At 38.2% G+C, this 13,899-nt stretch overlaps 1 protein-coding gene across 6 annotated transcripts in view; it reads left to right on the forward strand.

Annotated features, from left to right (window-relative positions):
• Nucleotides 1-13,899, forward strand: part of dlgap2b (discs, large (Drosophila) homolog-associated protein 2b) — a 105,359-nt gene that overhangs the window by 1,417 nt on the left and 90,043 nt on the right. Inside the window, exon 2 of one of the 6 annotated variants that reach the window (XM_032585008.1) lies at nucleotides 395-449. The exons of 4 other annotated variants lie outside the window; for them this stretch is intronic. In XM_032585008.1, the coding sequence (XP_032440899.1) occupies nucleotides 395-449 (55 nt within the window). Of the gene's footprint in view, nucleotides 1-394; nucleotides 450-4,902; nucleotides 6,244-13,899 lie in introns of those variants that run through there. One more of the 6 variants, XM_032585011.1, reaches the window with a different exon arrangement.

Genomic DNA, 13,899 nt, shown 5'->3' on the forward strand with positions numbered 1-13,899 from the left:
CGCGTAGTAGAGGTTTTTTTTTTAAAATATTGACCATCTGATGCAAAGCAGCCACGCACACCCGCGGACTAAAAGCTCACGTCTCAAGAAAAAGCCAGAAGTTCTGCAGAGCCAGAATGAGTCACTCAGTGACTGATTTTTCACTTTGTCGTTTGTCAATCAATCGCACCCGAGCATGGATGATGTGTGGGTGAGGTGTTGGGAGCGTTGTCAATGTTTGGAGAAGGAGGGGGGGATGGGGGGCACATGTTTCTCGAGTCCCTTCTATTTATTATTGCCCACATGTTCCCATTGTGTTGTTTCCCACCATTCAGTAAATCTGTGCGTGTATATGTGTGTGTGTGTGGTGACTCAGCTGTACTATATCTGTCATCCATCTTTTCATCTGTCACAGGTGTTACCATGGCTACTACAGACTCACTGCTGTCTTTTCTTTGAGAAGGACTCAGGTAAGCTGTGGGAAGGGTGACTCATTCACCTTTAATGGGGGCATGCTCACTTTAATAGACAGTTTATCTTTTTACATCTTGTAACTGGCTTGCCAGTAGCACTGATTTGCTGGAATGAGACATTAGGGGGGCATTAACACTGGTCAGAAGGAGAAGCTGTGGGAAAGCTGTAATTTCTTTTCTATTTTCACCAAGGGGACAGATTTTCTTGTAATCTTTTTTTAACAGTGCTTTACATCAAAAGTTCTTCAGCCTTTTCAGAGGTCTTTCAAAGCCTTTCTTTGGGTTTTGGCTGCTGTTTTATTTAGTTTCACAGCAGGCCCTGTGCCTGCACATATCATGCAGTGTTTGCCTAAAAATAAAGTGGACAGGGACAAAAACAAGAAGGGAAAAACATCGAATCAGATATGACACAGGACCCGAGAGATGCATCAACCTTGGACTGAGTCTGCTGTACCTTTGAACAAATTTTCAAACCCTTTTAACTTTTTCATGTGTTACAACCAAACTTCATTGGACACAATTTTGATTTTAAGACAAAGACCAACCCAGAATAACACATAATTGTTAAGGGGCAGGAAAGAGTACGTCTATTATTTTTTTGTTTTTAGCATTTTTCTTTCTTTTTTAATAGTCATTAAATAAAAATCTGAAAAGCGTGGTGTGCATTTGTATTTGATTCTGTCAGTGTAGCTCATAATTCCCAACCCTGGACCATAAGCTTTCAAAGGGACACAAGTAAACATTTGGCAGAAGGAGGTTTGGTCAAATGAGAAAAAAAAATCTTTTGGCTATATTTACAGTGTACAGCCTCAAGTTTTGTTGAAGTAATACATGTAAACTTTAACCTTTATATAAATCAGTATACTAATTCACCAAATCTGCGTATTTTGTGCAGCTGCTACACACATTTTCTTTCTAGTTCTGCTAACTTGCTGAGAAATTGTTCAGCACACACTTTGATCTCAAAATACATCGCAAATCAAAAGTAAGATGCTTATAGTGATGATAAATTATTGCTTGTTTCCATTTTAACTTCTCTGTTACACTCCACCAAAGCCAGCTTCATACTAAGACTCTCACAGTGATTAAAGAAAGTTAGCAAATGTGAGATGGTGGTGAAGTTGTGGTGTGTAAAGCAGAAAAATGTTGCTAGTCATTAATTAGTTACACTCTGCATGACTCCTTCTCTCAGCAGAGGTCAGAGCCCAGAGAAACATCGGAGTAAAAAACAACTACAGGGGGCTGCTGGCTTTCTCCTGGCATTTTTTGGGGTATTGATGTTGATCAAATGTTGCTTCATGGAAACACTGAGCTCAGATAGAGTCACTGCCCCCTTGATGCTTTTGAAGCCAAAGGCCAAGATGAAATCACCAAATATGGATCTAATTTATTAATTCGCCTTGAAATTATGTTTCCTCTACATGGCACACAAATGAAGGACGCGGTAAGGAATGAAGGCATAGTCATAGTAATCTCAGTAACATTTCTCTATGTTTTCCTCGTGGAGCCAAGTTCTTTTAATTAGAGATGTAATGATCCAAGACTTGTGGCAGATTTTCAGTCTTATTTTTTGCAAAGCTCTGACCTGCCTGTGTTCATTTCTCATTTCTCTTTAAGAAAATACAATTAATCAGTGTTCAACGTATTTCTTTCTAGTCTTCCTGCTCTGAATGGTAATTAATCATTTATGTATAGAAGCTGAGGCAACCTCACACTTTTGGTGTCAGAAAGCAGTTGCTGTTAAACAAGGTATTGCTGCTTTTAAAAGACATAGTTATCATGGAGTTCACATTTTATGTTAGCAATTGAAACAAATATTAAGATGAGCTTCACTAAAATTGTAGTCTTTGTGTTTATTCTAAAACAATCTAGGATAAGTCTGAGATTTCCAAAAAGTTACTAACATTTTTAAATTGTGTATGTAACAGCCAAAACTGAAAAATAGTAGATGGTGTAGAAATGAAATAACCAGCCAAAATCCAACTTTATGTTAAAGCAGTCTGAATCCCTGGTCTGGATGCTTTTATTGAATTTACACAAATTAGAAATGTCCTTCATTTCTAATTTCTTCAACATATTCTGCATGCTCTAACTAAAAATAAATCACTGATGTTGAAAATAGCCACATTTTGAGTCTTCTTTTTTCACGGTAACAACTGTGAAGAGTTGTGGTTGGACCAGGATATGTTTACTGGTTCGAAAAAAGATTTGCTATGTTTAAATTCTAATCATTTGATTATTCTTAGATGATTTCTTGGGCCATGAAGTGTTATTATTAGTTTTTCAAGTTTTCTGAAAAAATGTAGCAATTTTTAAGACATTCATAGCAATTTAAATGCAATGTCTTTCTATTCTTTCTAAAACTACTCTTGTTCATCAAACCACTTAAGTCTGACTAAAAATCATTTATGAAAATGAAATCGGTAAATGAAGTTGTGTCACTCATATATAATTAGCCTCCTTTATTTAACTGACTCTACAAACACAAAATTGTATCCCAGGTTACGATTCGTGTAACTGGGCAAATACATTTTGCAATTGACCATTGTACATATTGCACTGATATTGCAACAATGGAGCCACAGTAAGATACAAGATCTAGACAGAAAAGGCTTTCAAGGTCCTTCAGAAAGACTGAAGAAATGTTGGTCGAGAGCACTTTGAAAGATTACATTGATCAATGACTATCCAATAATCAAAAAAAGATCAGATTTGGCTTGTTTTACTAAGGTAGTAGCTGTCTTTTTTTTCTTCTGTTTAATCATCATGTTGATTTTGCATGTATCTAAATGTCATTGTTTTTGCTGTTCATTATTAAAATGTCCTCCTTACACTTGGATGTCAGGTCTAACAGCATTTGTTGGACTTGGACTAATAGTCATGTGTGATAATCATGTTGTGTAAATGTCCTTTTTTGTTTTACAAATGAGCTGACAGGGGAGATTCAGCCCACCTACCCACAGAGATTATCTGGGAGTTAATCATGTGTAGTGTCCCACTGTGTCTTTACAGTCTCTGTCAGCAGGAAAGCTTTTGCTGAAGGGAGAATAGATAGTGGAACGTCATTTCTTATTTGATGTGCACAACGTAAAGAATCGCTAAGAGTTTAATCGGCTTCATCAGCCACACGCAGAAGCTGCTCTTGATCACATCTTAGTCATCATTTTCTCAAGGTTGGAGAAGAATGTTAACAACTATGTGAAGCAGATAGTTTTAAGGAATATAAACCACAAATTGCATTCGACTTCCTGAATTTCTTGTTTTGTTATTTTTTGTTAGAGATGGAGTTTACAGTTCATAGATGAGGATCTTAAGAAATTGAAATCTCAGTTTGGGAAGGGTTTTAAAAAAATAAAACAGGATAGCGCCACTAGATGGGACTGTTTCATAACTCACATGCCTTGATCTTTCTAGTGATTCTGCAAACCTGACCAGTTTTACAACAGGCTGTGAATTGCTTTAGAGGTTTACTTTTTTCTGCTCAATACTTTTAGCACCCCAACTATTCAGCTGGGGTACTAAAGAATAGTCTTTAGGTCTTTATGCAAATGAATAAGACCCAGGTTTGAAAGGAATTATTTAATTGTTCCATATATTTCTATAGATACGTTATCTTTTATGTTCTGAGGAATTGGTGGATTGATAATGAACACAACTTTGATTTTAAAAGACAAAAAATTCGACAAAGAAGTTTGAAGTTTCTAGCTTATTGCTGACTGAATATTTGACCATTCTTTCTGACTGCATTGATTTATTTAATTAGAAATGATTGTTTATGGGCTGCAGAGTGGCTTGGTTGCTAGCGCTGTTGCTTTACAGCAAGACAGGAAGGGTCTGGGTTTGAATCCTATTTTGGGGTCTTTCTGCATGGAGTTTGTCATTCATCGTGCCATCCAATGCACCAGTAACGTCTGAAGTGAAACAGATCAACAGTATGATACTGCCACCACAGCACTTGACTGTTGGTACTTTGCTTTTAGGTTGAAAAACCTCACATTGATTCCTCTAATTCTTTTCATGATGAACAGCTACATTTTTTGTAAAAATATCACCAGAAGACATTTGGATTGTCTGTGTGTGGTGCTACAAATCTCAATCAAGTTCAAGTTGTTGTTCACTTTAAAACCAGTAGCTCTTTCACATTTAACTGGATGAAACCAGTTAAATGTTAAATTCAGTCAATTTATAGTTTATATTTAGCTTCAGCTTTGGTGGGTTTTGGTTTCTTTATACCACTCCAGCCGGTTACCATTCATCTGATGGTGAAAAGGCAGATTGGGATAAAATCAATCCTATTGAAAATGTATAGAATATGCTTAAAATGTCTATGTCTGCATACCAACAAATTTTAACAAGCTTGAAATTGTTTAACTATTTATTTTAAATTATAAAAACATACAATAAATTCAATGTTTTCACAACAGATACCAAAAAAGATGTAGCCATTCATTTACTGTCAGTTTAAGGAAGCAAAGTAAAGAAAACCACTATCACAGCTCCCAGAGACCTTGGACACTCAAACCTTCATCTATCTGCTCTGCTAATCGTTTATATCTGTATCATCTGTTGCTCACAGATCATTTTCATCTTAAGCAGAAAAGTATTCTCCCACTGAACTTGAGCTGCTCAGAATACAAATGCCGCTTACATTAGATTCTAAAATCAATAGGATCCTTTCCCAATCTGTATTAATTCCTCTCAGATTGTCTCTCAACCTTTGAAGCTCTGCTTTCACTGCAGAATGAAGAGGATGTTGAAGGAGAAAGGACGTGAGGGGAATCTGAGGGCATTTAAACTTTGAGATCAAGTGTTCTGCTTGATGGGTGAAATGTGCGGTTCTAGTTTGGATAAAATAAATTCCCAGACTTTTAAATGCCCGCTGTTGCGTTGAGTTTAGAAGTGCCGCACTGAAAGGGAACCACTGATTTTGGCTTTCTTGTTGGTCGTGATTAATTTTCTCAATGGACTGTGTGCCATTTAAACACCTGGAGGTGGAACACAAAACACGCCAGATCTCTGATGCAAGCTGGGTGCTTACAAGAGCACGTGAAAAATGACTTCTTTTTTTTTCCTTCCCAGAAAATGATGTCATTGCAGTGAGTGGGTTAGATTTGGGGAGCTGTCATGTCATAATTAAAAGAGGAACATACATGAACATATGCAAAAGCTTGGAAACGGAGCTGAATTATGAGCATTTCGGTGCTACCGCAGCCTCTGTGAGGAGGAGATTGTAAAGCAAGCGCATGAAAATTGAGAAACGCAGATGCAAGGAGGAAGCATGAGTGTGCATGCTGATTGGGATGAGAGTGCGTGGAGCTGCTGAGCTGCAGAACGTCCGAATCCAGCAGATGGGAAAGTCCACGTCCTGGCTTTGTGATGATCCGTGGGAGCAACATGCAACTCGCGCCGCTGCCTCGCACTGCTGCAGTGGAGGAGTAAATGCAGAGCCCGACACTGCTCCAGGTGATCCACAGCAGCCCAGCAGACTGCTCCCTCCTCAGCCTTCCCTCTCCTCTTCTTCCTCCTTCTCCTTCTTTACCTCCACCTCTTCCTCCTCCACCTTTTCCTCCACTTCCTCTTCCTCCTCCTATGTCAGCGCTCATTTTTTCTGTGGGCTTTGGAAAAGATAAGAAAGGAACAGGAAAAAAAAACACAGAGGAAGAATCCTGCTTTCCCCTGCTGTTCTCAAATGAGACACACCTCTGCATGACTATCAGCCGCTTCCCTGACATCGTGTGAAGACGCGCTGCATATGTGCTCCAATGTCTCTGGAACATAGAGCTGCTGCAAGGTAGGAAGACTCAGATTGATCCAGGGAAACACTCAAACACTTCTTTTCTCTGGTTTCTCTTTCTAAAAGAAGATGTACATCTGTTTCAGTCTTGCATGCATTTGAATTTAACAGGTAGAAGACAAGTTGCCATAGCAGATTAGGTAACCGGTATTCCTTGCGATCGATGGGAATCACAGAAAGCTGTCAGAGGCACATAGATTTGTCTCTACTTTTAGGGGGGAAAGCAGCTTTTTTCTCCCCCCATCGCTCGGAGGGATTTGCAAGTCTTGTGTGTTTGTGAATGTAGGCGTGTGAAATAGAATCAAGCAGAATGAGAGGATTTCATCCAGGCTTGGAGATCGAAAAAACTGATTTTTTTTTTCATCTTGACAGAGTGGCCAGAAAGCTTCCCATTGATCTTCTTATGTGCCATACAAGTCGACGGAATGGTTGCCTTCAAATTACCGGACACTGTGTCTTTTGTTGTTATGTAATCGTTTTTATGAATTCAGTTTGGCTCAATGAAGGAAGGAAAAAAAAAAAAAGAAAAGCCGGTCAAATTTTGTTCATGCATGCAGTTCTAAGGCTGAGAAATTTAAGATTCAAAGTGGGAAGAGATAGGAAAAGCAGGGTGATGGGAGGGTGCAGAACAACTTATTCCAACGCTCTTTGATTTGCAGAAACCTACCGGGCAAAAACTGCAAGCATTTCAATCACACACAGGGTCTGACTGTACGTACTCTCAACCTGTAAGTGACTCTAATGAGGGGTTTCTTACCTTCATCCTCCAAACAGGCACTCCTTATAATGACATAATTAGACATAAAGACTAGCCAGTGCTGCAGCGATTTCCACATCTTGCATTACTGATGTTTGTTTGGACGAAATGACTCAAATTGCTCAGGTTGAGCAGAGAACGAAGAACTTGCGTTCACGGTTCAACACACTATCCCTGGCTGAAACTAGAAACCTACATGTAGGCGCAGAGACGTGGTCACACAGCTGTGCAGATTGAATCGGGCTTGCTCTTCCTGTGCAGCAAGGTGTCTGCCTGGTCGTTTGTCATGCGAGGCATTGGGATGCAGGGGAGGATCTCAAAGGAGCAGAGTCGCAGCTCTTCGTGGCTCCCCGGTGGCTTTTTCTGTCTTTGATTCTCCAGCAGATACGCCACTGTTCTGAAATGCTTCACTTAGCTGGAATGAGAGAGGGAAGCTCAGTTGGCAGCCCTGTGAGGGTACAGCCCGCATTACCACGGGAATAGAGTTTTTTTTTCCTTTCATTGATATGATTGACTGATTTCTACTTACAGATGTGATTGTGAAAAGAATATTTTGACACCTGATCTGTCCAAGGTGTCTCCCACCTTTTGTTCATTGACTGCTGGAGGTCCCCATCCTCCATCCTCACAACCCTGAGCAGGTATAGCAAGTAAATGGACAGATGGATGATGGGAATGCACCTGTTTAACTTCAGATTTCTTTTGACTTTATTAGTATTTGGTCAGATTTAAAATTAGTTTCCCATGTTTGGATGTCAAATACAGAAAAAGTTACTTTTTTCTGATTGCAACATTGGCATACTACAGTGCAAAATTTGTATTAAAAAACAAGCTAACCAAGCCCAATTAAGCTGGTTAAACAATCTAGCTCCTCCATCACATCATTACATATCTGTCTTGCATTTCTATGGTCTTTCTATGAAGATTCCAAGCTTTAAATCGTTCTTCACATATCTTATGAAGGATCTCAAGCTAGGTTGGACATTCCATAACATGATCATTCCCATTTAGAGATGCCACAATTCAGCATATCTCAAATGTGCTCCACTCCTGTAAAAGCGCTATGCGAATGTTGCAGCAGTAACCAATTATGTCATGCTGCTTTATGCAGACGCTCTGTCTGCATAAAGCAGACACTATTTAAAAAAAATCCTATTTACATTTTTTAAAATAGTAAACAGGGGACGTGGCCCTATCTTCAAGTTAATTCAGGTTGTAGTTATTTAGCCCACAATGGTATTCAACAAAAATTGCATTGGTGGATTCTGTACATTTTACGGCCTTCGTCTTAATAAACACACAACAAACAGGAAAGAGGTGCATCATAAATTACACGCCTACTTTATATCCATAAATGGGTTTGATGTTTCATACAACAGGCTCTACTAGCTCATGTTCAGAGTAATAATTTTAGATTCACCATCATATATTTCAAAACAAAGAAGTAACAGCAGCTTAAGATGGATTGTTTTACTGTTGATATGAAATAGATTTCTAACAAAGTATACATCTAAGAGTTTAACCTTTTATACTGCTGCATGGAAATCTGGAAACATGGAAATCTGCCTGCCCTTATGCAGGTTTCCTGGATGTATGATGGCAGAAAATGAAATACCAACGAAAACGATTTAAATTTAGCTTGGGTTTTTCCAAAGGAGGGCTTAATAATTAGAAATTGCCCATGGAAGAATAGTCTTCCCTGACGTTCTTTTCAATCATAAAAGTCACTTAATATGATCAGTTCTTCAGTGGGTCTTAAATATCGCATGATGAGATGTAATTTGCAGGTTGTGTAAAAGCCGAAAAATATGGACATGCCTTATTCAGCTTAATTCTCTCCAAATCTTTACTACACGAGGAAAAATTGATGGAAAATACAGAAAATAATGAAACATATTTTTCTGAAAATGAAAGACACATTAGTGCGATTGTTTCATGCTCAAACTGGGCATGTGTGGGTTTTCTCAGGGTACTTCAGCTTCCTCCCACAGTCTAAAACATGCATTTTAGGTTATCTGGAGACAGTAAAATACCCTTAGGTCTGAGTGCATGCATGGAGCCTCCATTTTCACACCACATTTTCATTTGGTTTTAGTCAAAGCTTGGTCAGCAGTGGTCATTCTACCTTGTGTTAACTAAATTGTCTTGCATGTTAGTCAACTGAAATATAAAGCTATATAAAGATACCTTGTTGAGGTTATCAGCTTTCATAAAAAAAAGCTATTTGAAACTGAATTAACGTTTCACTTTGCAAGATGCAGAAACAAATGAATGTGTTCTATTTGAAACTATCCATCCATAGTCTATACCCTGCAGACAACCCAAACCTATGCATGCACAGCGAGAACATTCAAACTCCGTGCAGAAAGACCCCAAATTGGAATTAAAACCCAGGACCTTTTTGCTCCAAGGCAACAGTTCACCTAACTGCTCCACTGTGCAGCCCTTCATTTGAACCCACTTTATTCAATTAGACTTTTCATTAGACTCGAATATAAAAAACCTTAAACAGGATTTATGCAAAAAGCGCACATGCTACACATCACCTATTGCGCCTTTCCGCACGACAAAAACAAAAACAGATGAGATTTCCTTCCATCCATCTATTTTCTGTACACCCTTGTCTCTTGTACACCCTTGTGGTTGGGAGGGGTGCTGGTGCCTGATTCCAGGGAACATTTCGGGTGAGAGGCGGGCTACATCCTGGACAGGTCGCCAGTCTGTCGCAGGGCAACACAGAGACAGACAGGACAAACAACCATGCGATGAGATTTCCTCTCCTTTTTATTTTTTTGTCTAGTTTTTATTAGTAGATAAAAATGTCAGTTATTCTGAATAGTTTTAGTTAGTCTGCATGTGTTTTCTTTCTCATTTTTTGTTTTTAATTAATATTGCATGCATGGTCATTTGTCATGTATGGTTCTGTTTGAATTTCATGGTATCACACTACTAAGATAATTCAAAACAAAACTGTTAAGATGATCTTACTTTTTTTGTCGAAACAAAGCATGAATTATTCCTACTGTTATTAAAATAACATATTGAAAAATGTGGTTATATTTTTAATGTAGATGGCATTTAATCACTTTCTGAATTTTGATGCCTAGACTTAAAGAAAAAAAAAAACAGCTACAAATGTAGTAATAGCAGAAGTAGTTATTTTTAAGTGCTTACTGCACAGAATATCATAAATTTTATTGATCTGCTTTTTCTATAACTAGCTGATGTGAGCTAGTTAATTAGCCTGGCTGCTCATGTAGACACTGCTTAAAATATTCCCCGCTAGTAAGTTTCCTGGTCTTTGGAACTGAAAATATTTCCAAAGCAATGCATTTCTTGTATAATTGAGGGAAAACCGTTTCCCTTCACTGACTCAACAGTTGTGGTAGAAGTTTGCTTTTTTACTCTGTTCTCCATACAGGCAGAGATATCGTTCAGCACTTTTTCTGACACCTAATTACAAGGAAGTATGATGGAAAGTTTATGCATTTCAGAAACCATAGCTGCTTAAACCAGCCAATGACTAATTTCTTGTGCGTTCCCTCCCCGTGGAAGCAGGTCTTTTGTCTCTAGGCTGACTAAATCTTTGCAATCTTTGTAGTTTTGTCTCCAAACAATGGCACTAAGGTTTAAACATATTTTTGCCGTTTGTCTCCAAAGAGTCCCTTTCATTTCCAGATGTTACTTTGCACTTTTTAGATCATAACTTTTGTGATCTACTCATACATAAAGCAGTCACCAACACAAGCCATTTTCTCAGCTAAACTACCCTGTAGCTTGTTCATAGAAGAATTACTTCTTTGCTTTCTCTTTCTCCAGTAACACATTTTATCTGAACACTTTCTTTGTCCACCGCACTTCATTAAAATGCTGCTTTTGGGAGGTAGAATTACATATTGTAATTCATAACATTTTGCATCTTTTAACTGTCTGTTTTGGTCACTAAGCTTAAAAGTTAGATTCTGACTATTTAAAATAACCCATAATTTGCTATTTTTTTTGAAAATAGCTAAATCAGAATTTGACCTTATAAACAGTCCCAAAAGTTTGCAAATGTCATTGTTGCTGTTTAAATCCTTTCTTCATGAATTAGCAAAGAGGTGTTTATGAAATGGCTAATCTGGTTCTGTTCCCCGTTTGTCTACTTATGGCGTATGATTTGTTTTAGGATTAAGCCGCGCTGCCTCTGACTGTTAATTGAATCTTTGCTTTTCTGCTGAGGTTTGGAGGTCAGGAAGAAAGAATTAACTTCCTGTTATCTAACAGGCTGATTCATTACCTTGTGCAGAGCAGGACAATTCATAAAAATGCAATTATGTAATTCTGCTAAGCTGTAGAATACTGGTGACCACACATTTATTTTAAACTTGGCTTTTATGTTGTCTCACTCCTCTGGGTGCATCCCGATCTGCAGATACATTGAAAGTAAAACTGGGATATCCGGGCCCAGTTCTTCTTTATGATCTGTTGAGTAAAGCTGATGTTTTCTAGTTTGTGCAATTTCCTCTTTGCATCTTGGTCCAAGCTGGATTTAACTGAATGCAATCTGAAGTATCTGCAGATGGCATTAATTCCAATCCGCAAGCATAAATCAGTTAAATTGAGCATGGATAGTTAGTTTTCTTTTCTTTTCATCTTCTTTTACGTGATTGCATTAAAAAAAGACTAAGTAGATGAAATTTTCTGAAGCTGCAACATGAGACAGCAATGATGACAGACGTGTCAAGTAGCAACACCTCCCTGGGATTCCACAATTAACTTTCCTCTTCATGAAGGATCGTGTGTGTGTGTTTGTGGGGGGTTTTTTCCCACCAATTTGTAGACCAGAGTGTTGTAGTTTCACATCATTTCTCTGTCTTGTCAGTTGTCTTCCATCATGGCTGTGCCACCTATTAATTATTTTTGCAGCATCTCAGTTTATCAACTTTCAGCTTGCATCACATCAGATCAGATCACAAAGCTTTAAGAGACACACAGAGCTTCTCAACTTAGCAACTTATAATTAGAGAAGCGCAAAAAGAAAATACCTTGGAGCAGTGCTTCTCATAAGCTTTGCCTCAGTAATCCATTTACCACCATCTTGATTTGAAAATGTTAACATTTTCTACATTAAAATAAAGAAAAAGGACAAAAAGACTGGCAGAAGTAAGCATGAATTGGTATGACAGACTCAGTTTGAAAACCTAAAGTAAATTTATCATGGTTTTTGCAGTATTTACACATTTAAAATTAAATGTAAAAGGTGATCAACCTGTTTTTTTAAGCAAGCAAATTAACCAATATCCCTGCAAATATGAGAGAAAAAAAAAAGAATAAAGTCTAGCTAAATTTAGTGAAGTTACCAGTATAACTGCTTTCATATAAATCTGCATATTTCGCATTATATATTCCACAAAGTATTATAAACTTTACTAAACATCTTGCTATGGTTTTGAAGGTAACACATTATTATTACTTGTTTTGGTAATTGTAGTTTATAAACGTTTATAAATTATAAACGTTTATAATTTTCTTTTCTGTGTTTTCCCCGCTTGTTCTAATTAATATTTTTATATGAATTTGCAGCTGTATGTACCTTTTTCCCTCTAAAATGATTATTATTAATATAATCTCTGCTCTTTCATCACCATTCCAAATCTGATATCCGATTTTTGTCTTGTGGGCAAACAGTAAGAACCTGGATGGAAATAACCAGAATTCCTGCTCCGTTTCAATCCTTCCGAGTATAGCACCATTTTTGGTAGCAAGTGAAGCTGTGTGGGGGTGTATGAGTGAGTACAAGAGTGAACAAAGAGTGCGTTTAGAGGAGTGAGCTAGATATGGGCATCAGAGAGAAACACTACCGTACAGGAACATGAGGGAACCCATCCTCTCTTTGCACATTTTTACAGTAGCAAAAAATACTATCTATTACAAAATAACAAATGTTGACCATAATGTGGGGCCACCCAGAGATTAGTCCTAGCCCAAATTGTTCACACCACCTTAAATGCAAAAAATAAAACTCATTGCAGTTCTGTGGCTCAAACTTGGTTTTTATTCATTCTCAGCAATGCATCTTATCAAGACCAAGCATGGATGCCATTTTACCTGCACTCAGGGTTTTGACTGTTGAAACAATGTTGAGAGAACATTTTACAGTTTACTGGAACAGAACCCCCTTCTTTTCTGTCTGAATCTGATCCAAAATGTATCCCTTTGCAAGTCCGGTTCTGTTTGTGTCGAAAGTACACAAAGGTAAATCAAACACTGATGAGATAAGAATCGTACAGTACAAACTGAACAGCAGGATGAAAGAATTCATAGTAGATGTCCAATATGTCATCTGGATTTCATTGCCCTTTAAACTTCAGGAAATCCCTCTTACAGGTGTGTTTGTGTGCATGCTTTGGGACTGAAAATGGTGTCGCAATTAATAATAGAATCAGTCGTCTTGTGTGTGTGTGTGTGTGGTGTGATTTGGCTTCCCTAATGAGGACTGGATTCATCCTTTAGTCTCTGACAGTACGCTGAGCGGGATATGCTGCTCTCCAGCTTGTTTCCATGGAGATACTGAGGAGGTGTAGCTGCCCCCTACCCTCCTCCCACCCCCTTTCTTTTCTGCTGTACATTCCTCCAAACAGTGCTTCTTCATAAGATGGATCTGGGCCTGGGTGTGCCTGTGTGTGTAGGCGTGGATTAACAGTGTGTTAACGGGTGTACCGATACTTTGGGAGTCATTGACTGATGTTGGTGTGCAATTGTTGTAGTGTTAAGTGATTGTGTTGTGAATACACAGCATGATAGTGTTTGTCAGTGTGTGTTGCACAGCCTGCTTGTGTTATTTCCACTGGTGGCTAATCCTGAAGCTCTACAGTAGCAAATGTGGAATGAGTGGAGTGAATTACAGAGGATAA

The sequence above is a fragment of the Xiphophorus hellerii genome, chromosome 15 (assembly GCF_003331165.1).
Source record: "Xiphophorus hellerii strain 12219 chromosome 15, Xiphophorus_hellerii-4.1, whole genome shotgun sequence".
Lineage (NCBI taxonomy): Eukaryota > Metazoa > Chordata > Actinopteri > Cyprinodontiformes > Poeciliidae > Xiphophorus > Xiphophorus hellerii.